Genomic DNA, 26,836 nt, shown 5'->3' with positions numbered 1-26,836 from the left:
GGGCTGTGTGTTGGGAGTCAAGTCACTTGGCAACCAGGTGCCTTCAGAAAAGCCCCATGCTCTCTGGCCGCTACTGTTCACTCCAGCCAAAGTGGCAGAGAAAGGAGGGCATCGGGCTCAGGAGGGACCATCCCAGCCTTCCTACTAGCCCCTGAGAACTAGTCAAGCTCCCTCCAAAGAGACTCATATGGAATATTCTATGGGCACGGAGGTACCGCCTCATCTCTGCTCAGGTGGGAGCTAGTAGCTCCTCCCTGTTAAATGTGCATCTCAATGTCTTTTCTCCAAGTGCGGTTTTTCAGCAATAAAGCTGCTGCCCTGAACAGGTGGGACAGGAGTAAAGGCGTTCCTTCACTTGCTGCTGCTGCCTCAGGGGCAGGAGATAAGACAGGTGAGAACTGTTCTCCTTTTACCAGGAAAGATTCTAACTACGGCAATGCATTGCAGTGAGTCCTGGGGTTTTGTGGTTTTAGGCACTAGTAGAAGTGAAAGTATTTTCTCTTTCTAACTCCTTCTCCTCTAGGCCATAAAAGCTCTTCACTTTTTTTTTTTTTTTTTTTTTTTAATCTCCAAGCTCCCGTCAGGAGTTGCTACACCTTCAGATTGGGACATCCTTCCTCATTTGCAAACCTCAGCTGTGTCTGGGGGCAGGGCAGCAGTGGTGCTGCCAGGAACAGGAAGAAAGGCTTCCAAGTCAGAGCAGTACATCAGACGTAGGGAAACTGGGGGCAGATACATCTGGAAGGTGACGGGCATCAGGAGGCTACCTGCCCAAAGGACATTGAAGATCAAAGCTGATGTTTTCTTTCCTTGGTAAATTTTGCATGACTTGGCACACAACGCACATCTGAGAACAGGTATAACTGAGCTCAACTTTCCCTTATTTTGAAGGGCTTGTGGATTCGGGTCTACGGATTGGGGGTGGGGTGGGGGGAGTATCCGATTGGAAATCCAGTCACATGCATCTCACGGCCATGTGGGCTGAGATGGGGATGGTCCATCCGGCATTAGGAATAGGCTTGATTTTGGAATGCAGTGGATCTGATTGCTTCTTGGCAGCTTCCTTTTCCCAATTATGTTTGGCTTAGTCTCGTAGTCAAATTACTTTGCAGTCCCTAAGCTGATCCAGGAAGCATACAGAGGGCACAGAGAGGATACTGTCTAAAAAGTAGACTGGGTGAAGGGGGAGGGGGGTTCTGGCTGGAAACTGGAAATGTTCACTAACTAATCCACCACCCAGCCCAGAGAAAGTGACTGTATATTACACCTTGGCCCTTTGTTAAGCCCCCAAACTGAATGTAACATGCTTTTTTAGAATATTGGTCAATTAAGGCTATTTTGCTTCCTGAATATAGCTCAAGAAGACATAGGACAGGTATTTTGAATTGATTTTATTTGAAAACATAGAATTTCTCATAATGAATATATGTTCTGTTGCAAAGATTTAGAAACCTTCTTAAAATCTAGACCCAGTACTCTGCTTTACCTTGGTAAACAAATGAATTGATAATTTGAGTTTCAATCTGAATGTAGTAATGCCACCAGACTGAAGCTAAAATTTTCCTTTTTATAATTTAGGAAGGAAGTGTTTGCATAAAATGTGATACCTTAAAAAAAATCTGGTACTTTAAATAAGGGAGCAGTCAGAAGGGTAAACCTACTCAAGAGAATGGTCCAGTTTTACTAATGGCTTCATAGAATTCATTATTCCCATGAGAGTATATTCATGAATTATTAAGTAACTCAGCCACTTATTAAATCAAGGTAGAGAAAAAAAAGCAATAACTTCTAAAAGTTAAAAGGACTTAGGTAGCAAATGTAATGAGTAGAGTATGTATGTATTCAAACCATATTAAAGTTCACACACTACAAATGCAGTTTGGTCAACTTCTACCTTACCAAGTGGAAACTGAGTTTTATGATTTAAAGGTTGTGTATAAAGGAATAATAATATTTTAAGCCTTTATGGTGTAATGTCTGAAAACTTCTTCCTGTCCTCTCCTTTCAATGATGAAATGTCGGATGGTGAGGTCAATCAACAACCAATAATCATGAGAGTTAGCTACTATTTTAACAGTACCTTTTTGGTAAATTGAAGTTATTGCCTGGAAAATTATTCAGCTACAGATTCTCCATGAGGTAGTCCTGTGTAGTGGTCACAATTTCTATTTCCTCTGCCTTCAAATCAGTTTCTTTACCTCTTGAAGCTTAAGATCATCTGTAAAAGGGAAGTGATGGAACGGATCTCACAATGTTTTCTGGAGGATTAAATAAGGTTTGTGCAGTCGAAAGCATCATTAGAGCAGCTAGAACATAAAAAGTGCTAAATACATGGTTTTGTGATACACCTCGCACACCTACCCATATGATTTGCATGTTTCTTGCATTTTGATCATTTTTTTGATCCTAATACCTAAAAGCAGAAGGTCAAACACAGAGAATCCTGTTCTATGACAGCAAGTCTGATGACTTACCAGAGGAAGAGAAAATAGATATTAACAGATCCTGACATTTGATAACATGAGTCCACTCTATCTGGTCTTCCATTATAAAAATCAGTCCAAATATGACGGCCTTTTATTTTGGAGGGTGAGTAATCTAGCAGATGAATCAGCCTTCTCAGGTGCATATTATTAATCTCCAGCAATCTTAATTTTATATATAGTAACTATGTAGTTTCTACATCAACTTCCTGAGAATCCTAACTAAAACCTCTGATTCAAATTAGTTGTAATTCGCATTTGAGGAATTTTTGCACTCTCTTGTATAGAACCAGAAGTTGTTCACTTTCTATGTGTGTACTGGACTGGCAAATCCAGGTTTGGGGCAACCTCTCCCTCTAGCCAGCAGTATGTGCTTGGACAAATCATACCCAACATCTCTGAGCTTCCACTTTCCTTGCATAAAAATAGAGGGCACTTAACCCAGTGATATTGAAGATTGTTTCTTTCCAGCTCTGAGATTTCTAGTTCTAAGTTTCTTTTATTTCCAAGATCAATACATAAGATAACTTTCAGAGCTACTTTCTTGATTTTCCAAACCAGCTGACAAAATTTGAGTTTATAAAATTTTAAAGATGACAAAAATCACACCCATGGCTTAAGTAAGATAATCTCTAAAACAATTTAGTTGTGCAAAACAGGAGTGCCAAACACACTTCCATAACTCTGAAGGGGAAAAATATGTAAGCGAGTTAGGAAGGAAAACAACAAAAACAACAACACATACACATCAAGTGATGGGATGAAGTTAAAAGAAATCTGTCCCATCAGATGGTAATCCCCCCTGACCTGAATCCAAGGTCTATTTTCCAGGACAGGTAAAACTACTTCCTCCCACAAAAGTCAAGCTGATATTTCATAAACTAAATTATACTTGTGAATAATAAGCAGAATAGTTAAGTATAAAATAAATAAACATTTTCATTTTATAGGACCTCTTTAATTCAGCAAAAAGGTCACACTGAGATAGATATAAAGAGAGAGAGATACAGATATAGATATATATACATACATATCAAGGAGCATCAAACTTTTTCTTTTTTTCTCTTTTCTTCAGAGAAACAATAGTTTATCAAATAACTAAATGGTCATTATGCTTCAACAGGGCTCAGGTTTTTTTTAACATCTTTATTGGAGTATAATTGCTTTACAATGTTGTGTTAGTTTCTGCTGTATAACAAAGTGAATCAGCTATATTTACACCTATATCCCCATATCCCCTCCCTCTTGCATCTCCCTCTCAGCCTCCCTACCCCACCCCTCTAGGTGGTCACAAAGCTCTGAGCTGGTCTCGATAACAGGGCTCAATTTTAACAAGTCAAATTGAAAAACAGATTTCAACAAATCACACACACGTACAAGCCTATTCATTTTCACGAAGAATCTGTTTTCAAGTTCTGATGATCCTTGATGGTTTCTTCCTGTTTAAATTTTCAGCCCATTTGCCCCAATACAGCTTTAAATAAATCAAGAAAAGTTGAAGAGGGAAACTGTTTTCCCATTGCTCCCTGCTTTTGTTTGGATGACCATTCACATGTGTCATGAAGTTGAGAAAGGAATTGTGAAGTGTAGAAGTAACCCACCAAGTTCCTTCATAGATACCCAAACAATTTAACTTCAGCAACACCCAGGTCTTTCCAGTTCTTCCACCCTCTCCCAGGTGCCTCAGGCAGCCTCCATCAACCACCCTCCTGATGTGGCCACTGCTCTCGAAATACCCTCCTCAGAACATCCATTTCAGGAGGGCTGGGGGGAAGAGTCTCAGGTTCCCCTAATACCTGGGAATGCACTTTCCTTCTCCAGTTCAAATTTGCTAAGCAGAAGAAGAAAAATAAAGAAAAAAGCGAGAGAAAGCCTAAAAAGGAAGGTTGGATTGTAACTAGTGTCTGTTAGTGGAGATACATCTATCGGTGTGATCAGTTCAACAGTTAGTGTGACTTGGCACGGTGCCAAGTTAAGTACAGAACAGTATTGTGGTAGGAGATGCACCCTTCAAACAATGTATCCATTAAGAATTCAATGTGTTATGACCCAGCAATCCCACTACTGGGCATATACCCTGAGAAAACCATAATTCAAAAAGAGTCCTGTACCACAATGTTCATTGCAGCACTATTTACAATGGCCAGGACATGGAAGCAACCTAAGTGTCCATCGACAGATGAATGGATAAAGGAGATGTGGCACACATATACAATGGAATATTACTCAGCCATAAAAAGAAATGAAATTGAGTTATTTGTAGTGAGGTGGATGGACCTAGAGTCTGTCATACAGAGTGAAGTTAAGTCAGAAAGAGAAAAAGAAATACCATATGCTAACACATATATATGGAATTAAAAAAAAATAAAAATGGTTCTGAAGAACCTAGGGGCAGGACAGGAATGAAAAAACAGACGTAGAGAATGGACTTGAGGACAAGGGGAGGGGGAAGGGTAAGCTAGGATGAAGTGAGAGAGTGGCATGGACATATATACACTAACAAATATAAAATAGATAGCTAGTGGGAAGCAGCCGCATAGCACAGAGAGATCAGCTAAGTGCTTTGTGACCACCTAGAGGGGTGGGATAGGGAGGGTGGGAGGGAGATGCAAGAGGGAGGGGGTATGGGAATATATGTATATGTATAGCTGATTCGCTTTGTTATAAAGCAGAAACTAACACACCATTGTAAAGCAATTATACCCCAATAAAAATGTTTAAAAACAATTCAATGTGTGAAATTTATAAAAATCCTTTCTACCAAGACATTTTCAAGCTCATTAATAAACACTTTATTGACAATGAGTTAAGCTTAGAATATACACTGATACACATGAAAGTTTAACGATAAAAATAAGAAGGTTTTTTTCCTTAATTGTCTTACTCCTTGGGAGAACTTAAGATGGTATCATCTGTATTCTGGTATTCCCCAACCTCTTTCTCCTGCTGTTTACTTGGGTAATTGCCATAGATTTTTCACTGGGCAGGGATGTTTCCAGTTAATTTGGGATAATATAACCAGACCCTTAAATAGCATACAACACATAAGAACAAAAAGAATAAACATAGTAAACTCTTCTCTAGCTCAGAGGTTGGCAAATATTTTCTGTAAAAGGGCAAATATTATATTTTTTGGCTCTGCAGGCTGTATACATTCCCTGTCACATGTTCTTGTTTTATTTTTTCAAACCTTATAAGAATGTAAAAACTATTCTTACCTCATGAGCTGTACAAAAACTTCTGGCCCACAGGCAGTACTTTGCCTGCCCTTGATCAAGTTATGTAAGTCATGCTTTTACTTCAGCAGATACAATCTTACTTAAATACAGAATAGAGTTCTATTTTTCCTCCTCATATGTAAAGCTAGAGTTATCATTCAAATATATATTAAATATCTTCTATGTGTCTGCTGCACTAGAGGATACAGAGATCACCATGAAGTTTCAGATCTCAAAAAAAAGTGAGATAATTATGAAAGTAAACAAAAAATAAGGAAGACTGGGCACAAATGGCATTGATAGTTGTCTGAAAGGCTCCAAAATGCCTCCTTAAAGATGTCTATATGAGTAAGTTTTAAAGGGTGTGATCAATGCTGCTGAATGCATATTAACTCTATCTTATTCTCCTTCCTCACTAATAAAACATTGATTTCTGCAGAGCAAGCATGTGACTAGTAAACAGCTCTGTTTCCCAGCTTCCCTTGTAGCTAAGGTTAGATTGTGATATAATTCTGGTCAATGAAATATACTTGGAAGTTGCTAGATGGGGAAATGTTTTAAAATGAGGTAGACTTAGCTGCCACATGATGATTTTCCTTTTCCCTTCTTCCTCTCTGGAATGTAGATGTGGTATCGGTGATGCAGCAGTCATTTTGCAAACATGAGGCAAGAAGTAGGAGAAAATCTACCAGTAGCCTGGGCTTCCCATGGTTCTGTGAAATCACATTACCATCACTGGACAGTCATGTTAGGACTTCTTTTCACACAAGAAAAATAAACTCCTTGCTTATTTAAGCCTCTATTTGTCAAATCATCTGGATACAGATAGGTTGGCTCATGAAAAGAAAAGTTTGTGAAAGGTCATCCTAAGCAATGGGGGCAGAATGAGCTGAGGAACTGAGATTTGAAAGTATGGAGGTTGAACGATAGAAAATATTTAGTTTGGCTGGAGCCAGTGTACTTGGGCATCAGTTAAAATAGCACAGGTATGATTATTACACTTTCAATTTGTGGAGTATTTTTCTCCCTTAAAACATTTCCAGAGCTTTTATGCAAACATAAAAGTGCCTGTGTCTTTCGTTCTGAACTTATGATCTAAAATTACTGTGAGAAAAACAAGGAATTCTTTTCATCTGGATCCTGACTCAGCACGTTTATCTTGTTTACTTTCAGTCACTGTGTTTCTGTTTACAGCTCATGAAATACTCTCATCAGAACAAAGGTCCTAGCGTTGATAAGTGAAACCACAAACTCAAACAAATAGCAGAAGCCAGAGTCCATTTGAATTGAAGTCAAGTTCGAGCCGATCTTCCTGAGAGTCCTTTTAACACTGATTTGTCATAGCAGGTAGCTGACAAGATTTACCCTCAAGGACCAGAAACATGCACTGTGCCATCCAAAAGGCAGAAGCGCTGGATGGGGCTCATTTGATGCGAATCCTCTGGCAGGATGGTATAGAGTCTGTCTACCCTGCTGTGTGGCTGAGGGACAACTGTCAGTGTCCCGACTGCTACCTGGATTCTGCAAAAGCACGGAAACTTCTCATCGAAGCTCTTGATGTGAACATCGGTATCAAAGGCTTGACGTTTGACAGGAAAAAGGTAACTATCTCTAAATTATCTCTGCCTTCTCTCTCAACTTAAATAAAGGAACTAGTCTCCAATAATTTACATGATGAATTATATTTTATTAGATCATATTTTATAAATAAAGCCGTGATTGCATAGTCCTTGGTGCGAAGTCCACATGCTTACTAAATGGAAGCTTCTGCTATTATTATTACTATTTTTATTACTACTGCTATTATTTTAATAAAACATACAGTGTTGCTCATTATTCCTTCAGTGAGTGGCAGCCTTGAAGACACAATCAAACTATGTCTCTAATAAAAGGAATGCCCCTGGGCTTCAGTTTACTCAGCTAGAAATGAGGGATACTAACAAAATTTGTTCCTAGAGATGATGTGAAGATTCAATGTGCTAATATGAGTAAAACTCTTAGCATGTGGCTGGCATATGGTGAGCGCTCAAAAACTTGTATTGATGAATATTTTTAGTCAAATTCGTGAGTAAATGTGTAAGGCTTTGTACGGGATTCCTGAGAGCATAGCTCTCAAAACCACAAACTAGATGTGGCCTCACCCTGTGTTTCTCTCTTCCAAATTTGCTAAGATAGTTATCAGAAGAGCAAGTGTGACCAGCAAGGTCATCCTCTCCCACTCTTGTCTCCATCTCAAATTAAGGACTTTACCCCCAGGGTTCAGTGCTTGCTAGCTGTGGGACCTTAGACATGTTATTTCCTCTTACTTTGCTCACCTGAAAAATGTGAGTATTAGTTATCGCTTCTCCCTCAAGTTGTATGAGGACTAAGTGGGTTATATTTATAGCACTCATTGTATAGTATACACTCAAAATGGTGTTATTCTTACTATTATTATCTGCCTCATCATCGTCATTACTATTTCTGATACTCTTGGCAGGAATATTAATTGATCTCTAACCATCACAGAAAGTTTAGGGACCACAGGTTTTCAGAATATAGAACAAGAACTCAGATCTAGCCAGGTTTTATTTCTTTGTGATATTTAAAGGGCCTCAGATCTCAGCTGTATCCCCTTGGCTTTCAGTTTCCTTGTTTTCCAAAAGCTTATTCTATGCCTGTGAGTATATAAGTTAAAAAACAGAAAGAAAAAAGAGCAAGAGCTCATTCGATTCCCCGATAACCTTAAATAACATTCAGAAACAGCAAGAGTGGAGAACCAAAGGACATAGAAGCATAATAAACGTTTAAGTGATATTTGCTTCCTGTATTATAAGGTTCATATCACGTGGCCAAACGACCACTACAGTGAATATGAAGCTGATTGGCTGAAGAAAAGATGCTTTTCACAGCAGGCCAGAGAAAAGCTCCAGAGAGAATTATTTTTGCCAGGTAACCTTGCTATGGTCTTCAATGTCCTTTAAAACTTGTCTGGTAAGAAATTTGCTCAGAAGCAAATTAAAACCCTTGTGCTTTGGTTAAAGTGTTATTGTAATTTAGGTGGAACGTTTAATGATTTACCAACACAGATCATGTAGGTAGAGATGGAAAGAAACATAGAGGAGTTCTAGACATTCTAAAGAGACAGAAAGAAAAGAAATGCAGCGAATATTTGTCCTTGTCATCTAGCACAAAAACCAGCACACCGTCGATGTCCGTAAGTGTCCCCTGCAAAGCAGCAGGATGAGCCAGAGGCAGACTTGCCCTTAAGAATTTTATCTAAGGCCAGAACCACACAGAGTCAATAAGGCAGAAATTCCTAACCTGGCATCAGATAAAACTATGTGATCTATGAACCTCATGAAATGATATACACAACATTGACAACACTGAGTGTGCATGTGAGCGTGTGTGTGTGTGTGTGTGTGTGTGTCAGGCTTGTGCACAGCAAATTGCTTGGGGAGAGTTTATATGAATCCCAAGGGAATCTGTGAACACAGAAACGTTCAGAAAATCTCCAGTAAAAAGATTCGGTGGAAAAGGAAGACTTTATTCTTTGTTGGTTTTTTTAAAATTTGCTTTCAGTCTTTTTTCTTTTTTTATTGAAGTATAGTTGATTTACAATGTTGTGTTAATTTCTGCTGTACAGCAAAGTGATTCAGTTATGCATATATGTATATATACATTCTTCTTTATATTCTTTTCCATTATGGTTTATCACAGGATATTGAATATAGTTCCCTGTGCTATACAGAAGGGCCTTGTTGCTTATCCATCCTATATAGAATAGTTTGCATCTGCTAACCCCAAACTCACTCCATCCTTCCTCCACTTCCCCTTTGGCAACTATGAGTCTGTTCTCTATGAAGAAGACTTAATTTTTGATCTGAGAGACAAAGTAAATACTTAATATAGATAAAAAGTTATTTTTTAAATACGATTTTTGGAGGTACACAGTAATACAGCTCAAACAGAGGTGCTGGGGAGAAGTGGGAAGTATTAATACTTTACTCTCTGTGTATTTTGAAGATTTGTGTCATAAGATGATGTGGGTCAAAGGCCCACAAATTCATGTTTTCAAATTCTGAAAACATGCTGATTCATATGTATTTACTAGAACCTTGACTTCTACAAACACACTAACAAGCCAACTTTCCCTGAACATTCTTTTCTGCTGTTTACCAGATATATTGGACCACTGTCCCTTTGGGCAACTGACCAGCCTTGTTGGATTTTATACACACCTCTTCTGGGATTTCTGGGTCATACACCAAGATAGAGATTTTACCTTACTCCTTTCGAATCTGAAATTCTCAAACATGTGTGGTAACTGCATGGTTTTCAGTGTTAGACTTACAACAGTTTACTGGGTGTGGAGATGTTACTAAATAGCCAACTTGAACCCCACAGCTTCACCTTGTCCCATGGTTATCAATAGGGCATGACGTGGTCCCCTTCCTGTTCGAGCATAGTCCAGTCTTATCAAGAGCTAGCTTCCTCCATTCTCTTAATCTCAACATTCTGACACCTGACAATGTTTTGCTCTAGTGCTTTCTGTCTAAACCACCAGGAATCCATTTTCCTCTTTATCTAGTCCAGCTAGCTGGTGGAATCCAGATGGGTATCAAGGGAAAGATGTTTTTCCTGCCTTCCCCCCAGTGAGTGCTTTGCTAGATTCTTCAAAGAGTCTTCAATTACAAAACTGAGTGGCAACTGTCTGGGTCAAATAGCAATATCACAAGTATATTATTATTTTTTATTTATTTTAGATTTCTTCTGGTACTCAAAATATTTTTCCTTAACTCTGCCCTAATTTTGTAATCCCGTTGGATTTTACTCTAATTTCCTTCGAGTTCTTCTTTTGATTATTTTCAGGGAATAAAAGCCAACTTTTTATTATTACAGCTTATGCTTTTAAGCATTGTAAAAGTATATGGCCACCCCCTCCATTAATATTTCTTGACGGGTTCAGTTTTATAGCTTACATTTCTCAGTACTATCAGGCAGTAGCAGGATGGAAATGATACTACATTCAGTTAAACAGTGGAAAAAACTAGTCACACTCACAGGCTGCAATCATGAATAATATAAGGAGGACTGGCTGCTAGTTAGACAACGGAAACTATTTTAATGGTTTAAAACAAGATCAGATTTTGAAAATATATTCTCAAGCTGTGCAATTGGTAGGTGAAAGAAGAAATTAATGGACCATTTTTGAAATATTGCTTCTATGGCTTTTTGCCTGTAGAATTTGACACCTTATTTCCCTGCCATTGCATATTTTCAAACTTTCATACTCAGAACAAGTAAACAAACTCAGTTACATTTGTCAAAGAATTTTGTTTTTAGTCCTCAGTGGCAATGTTTCCTCTACTGCTATTTCCTTAGAGTGAGGAAACACTTTTAAAATCTGGCGTCAAGATGAAGATCACTTTTCCTTGATCTTTGCTTGGCACTAGATGTTGAACTCAAAAATGAAAAAACCATCAGCCAGAAAAAACTCTTGTCATGGGACAGCCACAGCTGGAAAGAAGGCATGGGTAACGATCATTCCGTCATAAATTTCTATTCAACTGCACGTATATCGCGCACCTATCTCATGTGGGAAGCTGTAAGGAAATACCAGGTTTTAAAAAGACATGGATTCTGCCCTAGAGGATTTATCCAGCCTAGAAGGGGACACTAGGCATGGAAACAAATAAGTATAGTACATCATTTTAAGTACATGAAAGTGTGCATAGAAGGTTAATTAGAATGTAGAAGGACTCTGAAGAAACAAGGAAATGGAATTCAAATAAGAGCTAATACTTGAGCTGGGTTTTGAAGGATCTGTCAGACAAAGATAGAAGGAAAGGAAATTCTCAACAGAGAAAAGGGCATGTAGAAAATCAGAGAAGCATAAAAGGGCAGGGTAGGTGCGGGAAACTGCAATTAGTTTAAAATATGGGTGAAGTTAAAATTGTTAGGCAACAAGGAAGGAAGTGGCTTAAGTACCCTACTAAGAAGCTCAGCCCTAAACCCTTAGGCAAGGAAGTTTGCCCAGCACAGAGGTCAAGTATGTTTCCTTCCATTAGTTTCCCAGGCTGATTCTCTTCCTAAAATTCCAGAGAAATGAGTTTAAGGTCTTTATAAGTTTAAGAAGATTGCTTTACTTATTTTCTTTAGGATGCATTTTATATTTTCAGAGTTGTATCTTTCTGATTTTTACCAAATGCATATAATTTCATAAATGCCTACAAGGTTGTGAATGTCTTCTTAGCTTCCTTTTTCTCTTGATGCATTCTCTCCCCCTCCAGTGTAGCCCTTTGGTTCTTGGTTTGTACTTATCTTACTAAAGATGGTGAAGTGATCAGTTCTGTGTTGTAGAAAGGTCTTGGTCATGGTCATCTGTGCTGGATGGATTGGCGTGGGTAGTGCCTGGGAGCAAGGTAACCATAGCATGGCCTAGAAATTGTCCTGTAAGAGCCATTAAGAACTTAAACTAGGGAAGTAGCAGAGAGGATGGGGGTAGAATTTGTACTCAAGAGAAACATATCATTGACCTGGAGGACAGGAGGTTGCTGACCCTCTAATCTCTACCAATTTAAAACCAGACTGTTGAAGCCTTGCATGTGAGTGTTTCCAGATAGGTGGATGAAATGGAAGACTTTAATAAAACATTGGAAATATGAAGATTTTTTAACGTAATTGTTTTTTAACCTCCATGTGAAATTGACATAATTATACACTCATTTTTTGTGACTAACTTCATGATGCAAAATTCCCAAAATAAAATTGATAAGACTAAAATGGGGGAAAAAATCAATACATAGCATGATCTTATATATATATATGAACCTGTTCTTCTTATTAACACTCAAAGGCAGAATGAATGCTTGTTTTCCTATCTATCTCCTTGAACTGGTACTGAAATGTTTGTATATTATTCTCTGACATCAGTAGTATTTGTCATTGCAAATTGAGATTTAAAATGTGGTAATTTGAAGAAAATCTTTTGTTCTATGGAAGCAGTCTGCTCAGTTTTCTCAGCAGTGCAGGGAGTGAGTACATTGCACGGTCAGAAAAGGATATTTCCCCTTGTTTCAATATGCTCCACTTTAGCAGAGCAAGTCTTCACCTGTGTACTTTATCAGACTACAACCCTTTGGTACATAGCTATGACTCCCTCCTTTGTTTCAAAAGGAATATGCTACAAGAGGAGTGAAAAATCTCAAGGAGCTATAAGGTCCCTCTAAGATCTCTGTGCCTTGCACATGGTGACAAAAACAACCCAAAAAACAGAGCTCCCCCTTTCTTAAAGAGGGCATGTGTTTCCTTGAAGATGAAGCTTTCTGTTATAGTGCAAAGAACAGAATTGGTTTGGTATCCAGGCTACTTTTACAGAAACTTTCCAAAAGAGAAAAAAATCACTATCTTCTAAAAAAAATTAACAAGTAATGTACAGAATAAACATGCCTAACTCCCATGTAATATTTCACCCATGTCCCTAAGCTTTGCCCCATCCTTCTCCCTTTCTTAAACCCCTAGAGGTGGGAATCTGCAGTGCATGTCGGGGATGGGTGAGGGCATTTTTTTCACATATTACTTGGTAATTATAAAAAGGACTGGGAGTTTGTTTGTTTCAAGCTGCCTTAGAACGTTCCAACTGTATCAGAACTGCCAGGTCAGAATGGCTTCAGAAGAGTTCTGTTAAATCGGTTGCATTAGAGCAATCAATTCACCATGTTATGTACCAAAATACATTCCCTTCCCAAGAAAGACCTTATAAAAATTCCTTCCCTGAGGTCATCCAGGCTCACATTGTCTGATGCACAGGTGGGAGAATGGTTCAAAGTCTTCGTAAGTTTAAGAAGCTAGTCTCTATTCTACTTTGCCTGCCATATGTGAAATGAACCTATTGACTTTCAGAGAAATGTCTTTGGGGTTTTGATGAAACGAATACAGGTATCTTAAATGCTTGTGAGTTTACAAATGCATATTTTGCTTCACTTTTTCTCTGTGCCATAGTGATGTCTTCCAACGTGTCTTGTTCTTTTCTGAATTACATATCATTTATCCCACTCAGTTTCTGCATTGTACTTGGTAAACGTGGGAGTAATATGTAAAGGGTCTAATATCCCTCCATGGGTGAGTTCAAGATGGGAGATTCAAGATTCCAAGACTGGGAAGTACCCTGCAGTGCTGTGTACCCAGCAGAGGCCCCGAATCTGCGGGTTGTTCCCACAGCTATCTGCCTAGTTTTTGATTCCACTTGTAAACTCTAGGTCAGATCCTTTTTCTTTTGCCTTTTCTCATCTCCATCCATACCTCCAATTAGAAAATACATAACCACATACTCAGAGATAAGTATTGGGTTGACCAAAAAGTTTGTTCGGGTTTTCGTAAGATGTTATGGAAAACCCGAACGAAATTTTTGTCCAATCGAATATTAAAGATGTCTATTTTACAACTAGATACATTACAGAAATACTGGGGGGAAAAGGCCTGTGTACTACATCTATTACTTTTTTTAATTTTTAGGTAATAAACATTATATTCTTTTTAAAAAATCATTTTTTATTACTCAACAACTTCATAAAACAAAGAATCATGTCACCATCCAATGTTAGTGTGAAATAGTATTTTGAAAAGCTGGTGTCTTCAAAAGCTGATATCTTTAAAAGACTTGAAAAAGTTTGAGGATATTTTTGAGAATCTAAAACAAATCCATTTTAAGGAAGAATTATTACGTTGTATTCCCTTTTCATATCTTTTCAGTATACTTACCACATCAAAAATTAAGAAAAATATACTAACTATTTTATTCTTGGAAAAGTAATTTTCTAGAGTTACACTAAAGTAAATTTATTTTTTTTCCTTCCTTTTTCTTCTCAAACAGGGTAGAGTGGGCTTTTTTCAGTGAGTGAAGAACTTCCATTTCTCACAAACAAGACTTACTTCTTCTTGCAGCCCAGCAATAAGTTTTATAACATTGGCAATTGGACTGCAAATTTAGAATTTATAAATTTAGAAAATTCCAAAGTGTGGCAATTTCAAGAAGTAAAGTTGGATTGCTTTACATGCTAGCTTCACTCTTACCAAACCTACACATAAGTTATAAACAATTATTCTCACTTCTGGTTCTACTTTGTTCTTCAAGATGACAGAACACAGCAGAACAACTATAGTTTTGGGATAGTCGATATCTTCATCTTACTTAAATTTCTTCCTTAAGATTCCAGTCCCAAACTTTCAAATATGCCCATGGAAAAAATTGATTTTTAATTTCTTTTTAAAGTTTTCTATCACTGTAGGAAAAATTTGATTTTTAAAAAGAATCTTGATGTTGCTATTTACCCATTCTGTGTATTTGCCTAATATCTAGCTGAGCAAATTAGGTAAATAATTTTTAATCACTGCTCCATTGAATGAATTCTCTAACTTTATTCTTTTCCTCAAAATTCCGTATATTTCTCAATCTGTAACTTTGCTCTTAATCAAAAGAGCAGTGTAGCACTGAAATTAAAAGTGCTCTTGAACTTAGGTCTTTCTAGGTCTGTGATCTTGAGCAATGTACTTAACCTGTCTATGCCCCTAAATCTTTAACTGCATGATGGTACCTACTTATCACCTTGAGTAGCGCCATGTTGAGAGAAAAACAATGTCTCACTTTACATATTAACTCACTTCATCTTCACAAGTTTCCCTTGAAAGCAGTTGTAAATAACTACAGAGAACAGCCTTGAGAGGCTTCTTGAACAGTATATGTTTACTGTTCAATGAAACATATGAAATGAAAAAACGTAGAATCCTATTAGTAAAATTCTTTCTCTTTTTTCCATTAGCTGTCAAGCTTCCATGCACATCGCCTGTTTGCCCAGAGAAGACTGACATTCAAAAGGTTTTAGGGGGAAAATGTTATATAGATTGTCCTTCTTGCCAACAACTTAGTTGAAGCCTTTTATTATCTCACACTTGAATCCTCTGTGTTCACTCCCAGCTTGCACAACTCTGCAGGGTAATCTTCCCGATGCCCACCATCATCTTTCTTCCCCCCTGGCTCTGGTGTTTCACTGCAGCACAATAAAGTCCAAAGTCTTCCCTGGGACTTTCTAATCATCCCACAATGTAGTGCCCCCTCAGCAAGCATGTGGATTCTTAATTTTGTCCAAACTCCTAGTTTCTCAGATCACTTATTCTATTCTTTCTGTCTGGCCAAACTTCACCTTTCCATCCTGCAAGGTGTAACTCACATCCCAAAGAAGCCCTTTACCAACCTACCCTATATTTATATTTATATTTATCCCCAAGTCAAACTACAAAATAGAGACCAGAAAGAAAGCAAGCCCAGGAAATGGACATAATTTCACTGGTAACACTAAAATGCAAAGCTATAATGTAACAATGGAAGCATATATTTTTTCTAAAAGAATTTTGTTAGAATTTGTTAGGAGAAGAAGTGAAAGAATGTGGTCTGCTAGGAAAGCGCTTCCCCCCGTGAAACAACACAGTGTTTTGAAAGGAGAACAGCTTTGGAGTCAGCAGAGGGGCTTTGACTTTCTGCTCTGTGAACCTGACCTAGTGTCATAAATGATCTGACTCTCACTTTTTCCATATGTAAAAGAGGCAATGCCTCTCAGCTCCAGGATGTGAAGAATAAATGGAAAAATGTAAGTACTTTGCCTGCCACACTGTGGATGCTCAAACCCTGTTAGGTCCTTTACTTTCCCTTCTCCTTCTACTTAGAGAGCCATGAACATAGCAGAGGCATAGTAAAGAGCATTCAGGTAAGGGCAGGAGAGAGAAACAACAGTGGCATGATCACCTCTTATGCGTGAGTTCCCCTTACTTGACGAATAATCATGATATAATCCGATTAAACACTTGCGAGTGACTCAGAGGTGAATTATTGCCACGAAAAGGATTTTAGTTATTCAGACATTGGTTTGAGGTCTGGGCCAAATTTTTGCCTACCTGACAGATAGTTTCCTTTAAATAATACCAAGGAAGGCAATGAAAACACTGGTCAACTATGACCCTAATTCCAATCAGTGTTGTAAAAATGTTTAGTGAAGCTGGGATGATCAGCAAACTTGGGGAAAAGTGGTGAGTTATCTACTAGTTAGTCAAGGATCACTACAGATGAAAATACCAGCACTCAGTAGATATATTTCATGTACAAACCTAGATACTTGGATGAAAAAAATTCCAGACCCATCTAAATACAGTCTCATCACCATATAGAAAACAGATAATATGAATAAGGAAGATAGAAGAAACGTATCTAAAGAGAACAATTGCTCATGCAAGGAGGAAGCAGAGTCTCTCAACTCTAACTTCACTGAGACGTGATGGAAGTTTCTAGCCCAGAATAAATTGGTCAAGCACAATATATGATGGACAACCAAAAAGGAGATTTATAAAGTGATTTACTTGGAGCAATAAGAAAAAATGAAGAAAACCAGAGAAAAGGTGAATCCTCTGATGGGAGCAGATGGTCTTAGGTAATCCTGTTTCACACACAGTCTTTCCCATCTCAGTTGATGGCAACTCCATCTCTCAGGCAGCAGGACCACCCTAGACTCCTCATTATCCCTTATACCACACACCCAATGTGTCAAGAAAATCTACTAGCCCTATTACCAAAACAATCCAGAATCCATCCACATCTCACTACCTCCACCACCAACCCTCCATCTGAACTACCAACAGCATACGCCCTCTTCCTCCCCTTCCTCTTCCCCTATCCTTTGCCAGTCTTCCTTCTTCATATTTTTAAAGCATTGCTATCTGCCAGGCACAGAGCTCAATGCTTGATATGTATTACTCTATTTAATCCTAGCAACAACTTTACAAAGGCAACATCACTGTAACCAGTTTACACATGAGGAAAATAAGGCTGATAAAAGTAAGTAACTAGTCCAAAATCAAAGAGGCAAAGAAGTAACAGAGCCAAGATTTGACTGAAGAACATCTGCTTTACTGAATGCCTTTCTGTCATCCACCTCTTCTCTGTGCTTGCAGCAATTGGTGCCGGCTACTCTTTTTGTGTCGCTGCAATTATTGCACTGAAGGGTCAATGTCAGTGTATTTGACTGTCATCCCCACTAGACAATTGGAATCCAGCGAAATAGCTAATATTAATAACAGGTACCATTTATTGAACATCTTCCATGCATTATATTTATTCAGCAAGTACTTAATGAGTGTCAGCTATGTACCAGCCGCTGTTCTAGGTACTGGGAATGCATTGATGAACAAAACAGAGGTAGACTTTATCTGTAAGGAGTTTACATTTTGGTAGAGAAAGAGATCATGAAATTTACCAATTTATCTACATTACATCAAGTGGCCATAAGGACTTGGACACAGGCAGGTTGGTCGATGTGGCGATGGGGTGTATGGAAGTCTCTTCTGAGTCCTAATTTTTTACTGAAATAGGAAGCAAAGTTATCAGCTAAGCATGAATAGGAGGAGGAAGCGTGGGAAGTTTGAGGACAGGGAACGTGAGAAACAGTCAGCTAGGGGAGCACGAGATAGAGTTAACTATAGACTAACGGATGTGCAATAAAATCACTCATCATGGTATGTTTTCCTCCAGCCATGTTCAGCTGCTCTGGGTCAAGTGCAGATTTAATTAAGTATACAATGTCAAGTTCTTTCTAGGTATCATCTCATTTAAATTTCCCAACAACCCTGCAGGTTGTTTAACTCTGTATTTTCCAGATGAAGAAATTGAACTGAGAGAATGCATCACTTTCTGAAGGTCACGTAGACGGAAGTATCAGAATTCAGATTTGAATCCACATCTGTCACCTTCAAACCTTGAGTGATGAATTTTGACACAAAGTCCCTATCACATTGGACCCGCATCCTCAACTCTGTATGTGCTTAGTATGTTCTCAGTGAACTAGCTTCAGAAACCTGGCTGAGGAGGAATTCGTACGCATTCTGGTTGACCGAAAAGTTAGTATGCGTCAACAGACTTGAGACTGCCAAAACAAAGGTAATTAGATTTAGGCGGCCGGAATAAAAATGTAGTAGCGAGCCCACCGTGCCGGCACGCCTGTAGTGTTATGTCTGATCTGAGACGCCCAGGCTGCTGTGGGACATCAGCAAACTTGAAAGCATCATCCGGAGGAGAGCAGAGAGGGTAGTGCAGGGCTTGGGAGCCATAAAACATGAAAAATACGGGAGAGAAAGAGACTATTTAGCCTTGGAAAGAAAAACTCAGCTCAGGGCCTGTCTTTATACACGTCTCCAAGACTGCCATATTCTGCGTGACTCTGGAGCACAGAATTAGTGCCTAGAAGAAGGTGACAGACGCAGATGTGCCTCTGCATAAGGAAGAAGATAGTGTTGATTGGAGCCGTCTGGAACCAGGATAGGCTGTGCCGTAGAGAGATGTGTGCTCTGGAATTAAAAGCCATCAAGAGGGTGTTCTATAACCTTTTGAGAGATGTCAGAGGGGATAGTCACAACAGGGACAGAGGGTAAAACTGAATTTTCTGTTAGTCCTGCCGATTCCAATGGAGTCTGAGATAATAATCTCCCTTATCAACATCCTTTGGTGCTTGTTATCCTTTGACAAATTTTTTTCAGCATATCCAGAGTCTAGCTCTTCATGTGGGTATCCCAGCCCTGACATGTATTAGCTGTGTGACGTTGCCTAACTTAGGTATGATCCTGATGCCTGTCTAATCTATAAAGGGGGAATAATATAGAACCTCTGTTATGGGGTTGTTGTCAGGATTACAGGCATCACTCCATGTAAAGTGCTTAGAAGGGTGCCTGGAATTATAAGTGCCCAATAAGTGTTCACTCTCATTTTTTCAAGTGTTTTTCACACACTCCCCTTTAGTGCTGCTTCATTATTTCATGAGTTCTTGTTTTTTCCAACTAAATCGTCACTCTTGTCATATATATATTATATATATGGGGCTGAGCATATATATATTACCGGGTACTTAATAGTTCAAAACAAAAATGTGTTTCTCTTCTTTCAAGCAACGTAAACTTGTTTAGAAGCATCTTTTGTACATTCTCAGGGAGACTTTTCAAATTTGGTGGGATTATCACCTAGAGGAGAGGTTTTATGGATTTCTCCATCTTTTAAAATACTAAAGTGTGCTCAAACACTACTTTTTCAGGGGTTGCTTCTTGTTTCCAGTCATCATTAGGAAATAAACAAAGATTTGTTTAGGATACAGAACGTAGCAGTTTTCTGAAAATCTACTGGGTGCAAGCCCTGGGCTATATACCAGGGGGAGGAAGAGTAAGGGGGCAACAGTGGTGAGGAAATAAAGATAAGCAACAGGATCTCTATAGTTTGCAAGGACGGTACAGTCCAGTGGCAGAGGGAAAAAGATAAGGACCTGCCTGACCCACACTTGCTTACTTTTTCCCTTCATCTGCGACATCCACCTCTTTGTCTCGTGGGTCCTAGCTTCAGTGACTTTGAGTTCCTCCAACAAGCTAAGAGATCACCCCTCTTCCTACTGTCTTTCCTTTTTAGACACTTTCCCTGCCCTTTGCGAGACTGGCTTCTCTCACCTCTCAGGATGTGGCTTAAAAAGCTTCTTTTCAGTTACACCTTTCTTATCCTCCATGTCTAAGCAAATAAGTTCTCCATCCCACTCCCAATGATTATTTGTCAATATACCCCATTCGTTACGCCCACAGCACTTACTACAACGTTTATTTTTGTGTATTTATTCGTTTGCTTGGTTGTTTATTCACTTTTTCCATCCCAAAGGCAACAATCACATCTATCTTTTTTTTTTTTTTTTTTTTTTTGCGGTACGCGGGCCTCTCACTGTTGTGGCCTCTCCCGCTGCGGAGCACAGGCTCTGGACGCGCAGACTCAGCGGCCATGGCTCACGGGCCCAGCCACTCCGTGGCATGTGGGATCTTCCCGGACTGGGGCACGAACCCGTGTCCCCTGCATCGGCAGGCGGACTCTCAACCACTGCGCCCCCAAGGAAGCCCCACATCTATTTTTATTCACCAATGCAACCTCTTTCGCATAGCCAGACTTTCAGCAAATACGTGTGGAGTAAGTGAAAGATCCTTTCGGCCTAAGGTGGTGAGCACAGGGGCTGAGGTGTGTATTGGTGCTGGGGAATCACAGAAGATAGCCATCTAACCCAGTCTTGGAGATCCTGAAGGGGGGCATTGCAGAGGCTGTCACTGCCCCATCAGACCTCCTCAGCACTCTTCCCATACTTGCCAACAGCTTGCTATTGCGAGATTGCCAAGCTCCTGGAGGGTTCTGTCTGCCTGAGGGAGCATGCTTGACCAACACACAGGGAAGGCCAGAAAGACCAAGGAGTGAACGCCCAGAAGCAGCTCTCAACCAATAAGGGGTAGGTGTGGGTGGCCTCTGCATCTCAGCTTCCTTGTCCCTGGGTGGGACAACTCTGTATCTGAGTATAGTCTACAGTGTTGCCATGAGGTCCAGCAGTGCTGAGCCCCATCTGCAAAAGAAGTAACCCGTTCATCAAAACACCTTCCAGAGGCCCCCTTCCCTTTCTCACTTCCCCACCTCCTATTGGTGCCTCCAGGGAGACCTCCTTAGTAAATTGCTTGCATTCAAATCCTCATCTCAAGGTCAGCTTCTGGAAGATCTCAATCTAAAAAAGGACAAGTGACCAGAATCTTGAAAGGCATGTCGAGTTCACTAGGCAAGAGGTAAAAGAATTTCCAAAGAGGGCAGAATTTCCTTAGTGCAGAGAAGAGAATCAAAGTCCCAAAATCTGGGGGTCAGATTTTGATTATGGCTGGGCCCCTGCAAGATATTTATAGGAAAAGACAGTAAGCAATCAGCTGCTCATCAGCACATGAGATGAGCTGTTTCAGAGCCAACAGCACAGTTCCGTGCAGGTAGACAGAAGGTCCTAAACTCTTGAAATAACACATTGCAACCCTGCACGCTGTACTCATGAATCTTTAACTGAAGAGCTTCTTTGTGTCTTTTCCTTTTTTGAAATACAACTCAGGATCCAGGAATGTGAGGCTTAATCCTGAAAAGGAAGCCTTGTACAAATGGTGTCTTGAAAGCCAGCATGTAGCCTGTTCATAAATTTTATGATGTGTGAAGCACATGTTCAAGGAAGCATTTATTAGTAAGTCCGTAAGTTAAATTAGAAAGGGTGGTTCATGCCTTAAATATTCCGTCATTTTCCACACTGTTTATGTTTCCAGACCCAAGTGTGAAATTTAAATTTTCTTTTAATGTATTCACCTAACAAATGATTTACTCTAGGCCAGCATGTTTTCTTATGGTCCCCAGTAGTGGTGTTTTGCAGTTGCGGGGAGACAGGGAAAATGCTTCTAAATAACTTTTGCAATGTCGAAGTTTCTGTACAGAAATCATAGAATGATCTTACTGGTGGATTTATTAAGAAGATGTAGTTTATTTCTCCCGGAAGATTGGAGTATTTTATATCGGGGATGTTTTGATGAATTTGGAAACTGGCTAGTCATAGTGCTGTCTCTGAAAGTCACAACTGGCATAACTGAGTCTGTGAGTGTCTCGTATTAGGAAACAGATCCTGTGATGGGTTGTGGCCCTTGGTCACTGACTTTTTCAAAGCTCCTGCCAAGGCACACCAAAATAGGAGCTATAGTTGGAAAACTGTAAACTCTGTAGAACGTAAAAGGTATTGTGACCAACCCCTGATTGTAAAATCCTATGAACTTGAAATTATATATAGTACAGACTATGCTATGTATGATATGAACAGCCTCATACTGAGTTTCATACTGAGTCTTGGTGTGAATATGGTTAATTTTACACATGTAAAGAGTAACAAGTTTATTCAAAGAATCTAACTCATTTTGTAATTTTAAAACAAAGAATATCTTGTGTGTATGTGCGTGTGTGTTTGAGAGCATGTGTTTGTGTGTGCGTGTGTGTTATTCTCTAATGGGAAAATGACTCATGTAGAAACAAAAATTCATTAAAATATGCTATAATTATATATAGATGTATATAGTGTGTGCCCTTAGCAGAGCCTTCTTGAATCCACAAAATGCTCAAAATACAAAAGTTTTGAAAATATTACATCTTGTGAAAGTGTTTTTTCCATCTCTATTTATTACATTTCCCTGCTACACAGTCACCAAAACTCTCTGGAAAGTGATAAAGGCCTTAAGTAAAACCAGACTGGCATGGATCACTGACATATACTGGCATAAATTTAAAAAATGAAGCTAGCTGATTTTTAAGCCTTGGTTCATTTCACAAAAGCAATGAATAGCAATGCTGTCAAAGAGTTGTGCCTAGTCATAAAGCCTTTTCTGCATTTAAAATCCTGACTGGGAGCCAAGGTTTATCTTTAAACACTCATGCTTGAACATGTCCAGACAGAGTGTTCCTAATTGTAACTTGCCCTGCTTTCTTTTTCATCTAGAAAGTAGATTTCCTTTGTAAGGGATAGAATAAGCTGTGGACATTCAGACATAGGACTTAAGAATACATGTAACAACAGTATTTCAAGGCATTAAATGTTTATTTTCTGTGTAGCTGTTGAAATTACAGACTTTGGAATTAGTCACCTGAATTTGCCTAACTAGCTCTGCAAATCATTAGCTGAAAGACTTGGATCTCTGTTCCCTTCTCTGTAACATGGGAATACTGAGAGCATCTATCGCATATATTTATTATGGACAATAAAAGAAATAAGGTATGGAGAGCACCTAGCACTGTACCTGACACCTAGAAAGTATTCAGCAAATATTAACTATTATATTATTATTATTAGTCTACTATGTGCCAGGCACTGTACCAAGCTCCTTGCATAATCTCATTGCATGGTCAACATATGACCTGCAAGGTAAATATAAGTACAGTTATTTTATAAATTAAGATCTGGAGGATCAGTGAAAAGATAAGGAAACAAACTGGTAAAAAGCAAGACAATGACTCAAACCCAGGCCTCTTTAGCTCCATGTTCTTTATTCTGTTCATGTCCTGTTTCATACAGTACCAGTGATATGTGGCTACTTAAGTTTAAATTTAAATCAGTTTGAATTAAATGAAGGAAAATATTTAATTCCTTCGTTCCACTAGCCATATGCCAAGTCTCGATAGCCACATGTTATTAGTAGCTATGATACTGGATGGTACAGATAGAGAATATTTCCTTCATCTGTTCTATTTGACAATATTGCAGTCTAGACCATACTATCTCTCCAGGCTGGTTTGCTCTCAATAGGACAACAAATTTTTTCTTTTAAATATTATAACAAAGGCTCATCAATTAATGACTTAACCCTTTGTAATAAAGACAACACATTGCTATAGATGGCCATGTAGATTGTAGCTAATCCATCTAACAGTCTACACAGGAATGAAAAATTTGCCCTTGGCCAGATCATCACAGTGCCCAAGAACTAGGAGAATCCTCCGCTGTAGTCTAGATGATCTTTTTATTCAATAATAAGAACCCATGGGGATGGGAAATCCTAAAGCCAATGTGAAAATGCAAGATGAGTCTCCACCTCTCATCTACCTCTAATACTCTATGGACCTATAACTTTCATTTGGGGCTCAACAAGCTTAAAGCTGTTTTCAATATTTTTTAAGTTTCTGGGTGTAGTCTACTTAGGTGTAAGCTTTGGAAAGAGGAGATAGTGATTTATTATGTCATTAATGATGATATTTTGCCCAGGAAATTTTTCTCTTCACTGGAAGCCAAATGACTTTTCTAGCGTGGTAGCCAATAAGTAATATTGATGATATTTATCACCTTCTTTTCACAGACCTTTTTGATTAGTACCAGATATTACAATCTGGAGACTGTAAATGCGAAGGGCAAATGGGAGTGGCAAAGCAAACAACCATATAATCCAATATTCAAAACAAAGTCAAATAGATTGCCTCTTTGAACAAAAGCTCTTTCATATAAAGCCAACTCTTGTTAGAGAGCAGAGTGGTGCAGCAGAACCGCGCTGGGCCCATAAAACCAACTTTGACTTCAGAAGAAATAGTTGAGGCATGAGGGACAGACCTGAGGAACTTCATGCATATAAAAGAGCAGCTGGCATCGTAGAAGGAGCATTAGGTAAGGGATCAGAAGATCTGATATCTCCATGGTATCCTGAACGTACTTCAACTATAGCATCTACCATATTATGTTTTAATTGTCAGTTTCCGTGTCCAAGTCTCCCATAGACTATGAGTTCCTGAAAACCTACTGCCTATCACTGTGTCTCACGACATGGTAAAATATTTTACACCATCCACCCTCCAAAAAAAATTATGATTATATCCCAAACCCTTCACACCCCATTGTTATCGCTTTAGCCAACTTGCTCTGGCCCATGTGCTGAGCTGCTTCTCTTTGCCAAGCTGACTTGGTTTAATAGTAAATTCTAAGGTTTTTCTCTAAAAGCACTTGATAAGAAACACTGAAAAAAAAAGGAACAGGAACGGCTATAGTTCTTTCAGTTACGGTTAGTCCCACAAAGAGAAGAGTTAAAACAAAAATTAGGAACCAGTGGTTGAATATAAACTTGACTTCCTGAGAAGATACAGTAAGTCACCTGGAATGTATTCAATACTGAAGAATATTAACATTGTCCAAAATAATGAATGCAACCACTAGGGAGGACTCATTTAGAGTTTGCAATTTAGGCCCTGAAAATTCTGCCTCATTATGCAATATTATGCAAACTTTGGCAATATATGTGTTTATAATCTGATTAGTTCTCCCCCCCCTCCCCGCCCCGACACACACCTGCTCATCTCTGTGAATGTCCTCATGCAACTTGCTGATGGGAGATCAGGAAGTGGCTTCCTGCACCTGTAAGTATCTTTGCTACTACTAAACCAACATCTGACTCCTGAGGAATCCTTGGTTCTGCAGAAACAGCCATGCTGACATCAAAGAAGAAATGATTCCCAATCTACAACTACTACAATGGAACACTGACCCAATCTTTTGTCTTAAATTGGAGGCTCTGGGGTTGTTTTCTGTAACATGACATGTATTTCCCAGTTAGAAAAGGGAGGCATTGCACAGGATGATTTTGAGATCATAAGACCTCATTCTGTCACTTGTTAGGAAGGCTTGCCTTCCTAAGCTAAATTCTTTCCCCCAAAATGAAGAAATCAAGTGGATTAGCTAGAGTGGTCTTTGCTGAATGCAGTTGTTAATATCTGAGTTATTTTCCTTGGCAAAATTATGTTTCCTCTATGTTCTACTTCCTTTGAGAGAGCCTGGTTTGTAAGCAAATTATTTTCTACATTTGTTTTCCTTTCTGTTTTTTCAAGTAAACATTTTTATGAGCCATAAATCATGAGGAATCAGAAAACAAAGAAAGGCATTTGACTTTATCTCATGTGGCATTGTCACCAAAGTGTTTGTGCATGCCATGAGCACAACTTTCATCTTTTCCTCCCCATGGACAGCTTTTGCTGACTCCTGTGAACAAGCTGACCCTAGAGAAAGCTTCTTATCAGGTAAAACAAGAGGAAGAAGGAGCAATTCCTACCATGGCAAACACTTCTCACCCCGACCCCCAGGGATAGGCATACGCTGTTCTAGCACATGATTCTGATTTTATCTCTATTTGGAATTGAACAATATAACTTAGCTGTTAAAATACACAATATTTCAAGGCTATTTCTAAGCAATGTCCAGGCAAAGAAGCCCTAAGGACCTATGTATCAAGAGCCATCACAAGCTAAACAACATTCTCTTGACAAATGTGCTATAGTGAATACCTGTCATGGGTCTTCCACAGCTGTAGGCAGAAAGCATAGAGTAGACTGGCTTGGGTCCAGGGAAGAAGAGCTGGTAACTTAGGCATTTCTAATATGACTGAAATTTAATCAATTCCATGATAGAACAAAGGTCAGCTTCCATGAACTAGTCCCTTCTCTGAGGTTCTCATTGTATGTTAAAAACAGTGCAATCCCATCTGGTTTCTTCTTTTTCTTAATTCACAGAACGTCAGTACTGGGGCTCAGAGTTCCAGCTACCTACTCTGGATTTTGAAGATGTTTTAAAAGATGATGAGCATGCGTACAGGTGGCTCTCCAGGCTCAAGAAAGTCGGCATAGTGCGACTCACAGGAGCATCTGACAAACGAGGAGAAGTTTTAAAACTTGGGAAAAGGATTGGTTTCCTTTATCTCACATTTTATGGGTAAGTCACCCAATAGTTGGTG

At 39.0% G+C, this 26,836-nt stretch overlaps 1 protein-coding gene across 3 annotated transcripts in view; it reads left to right on the top strand.

The window, feature by feature from the left end:
• Window positions 1–707: 707 nt before the first annotated feature.
• Window positions 708–26,836, top strand: part of BBOX1 (gamma-butyrobetaine hydroxylase 1) — a 77,113-nt gene continuing 50,984 nt past the window's right edge. Inside the window, exons 1-4 of one of the 3 annotated variants that reach the window (XM_060157747.1) lie at window positions 708–857; window positions 7,046–7,302; window positions 8,518–8,632; window positions 26,616–26,814. In XM_060157747.1, coding sequence (XP_060013730.1) covers window positions 7,084–7,302; window positions 8,518–8,632; window positions 26,616–26,814 — 533 coding nt within the window. In that variant the 5' untranslated portion in view covers window positions 708–857; window positions 7,046–7,083. Of the gene's footprint in view, window positions 858–6,895; window positions 7,303–8,517; window positions 8,633–26,615; window positions 26,815–26,836 lie in introns of all 3 variants that reach the window. The other 2 variants (XM_060157746.1, XM_060157745.1) reach the window with 2 other exon arrangements.

This window comes from Lagenorhynchus albirostris, chromosome 9 (assembly GCF_949774975.1).
Source record: "Lagenorhynchus albirostris chromosome 9, mLagAlb1.1, whole genome shotgun sequence".
In the NCBI taxonomy this organism is placed as follows: domain Eukaryota; kingdom Metazoa; phylum Chordata; class Mammalia; order Artiodactyla; family Delphinidae; genus Lagenorhynchus; species Lagenorhynchus albirostris.
Note: the sequence above shows the minus strand (reverse complement) of the source record. Positions and strands in the feature narration are given on the sequence as shown.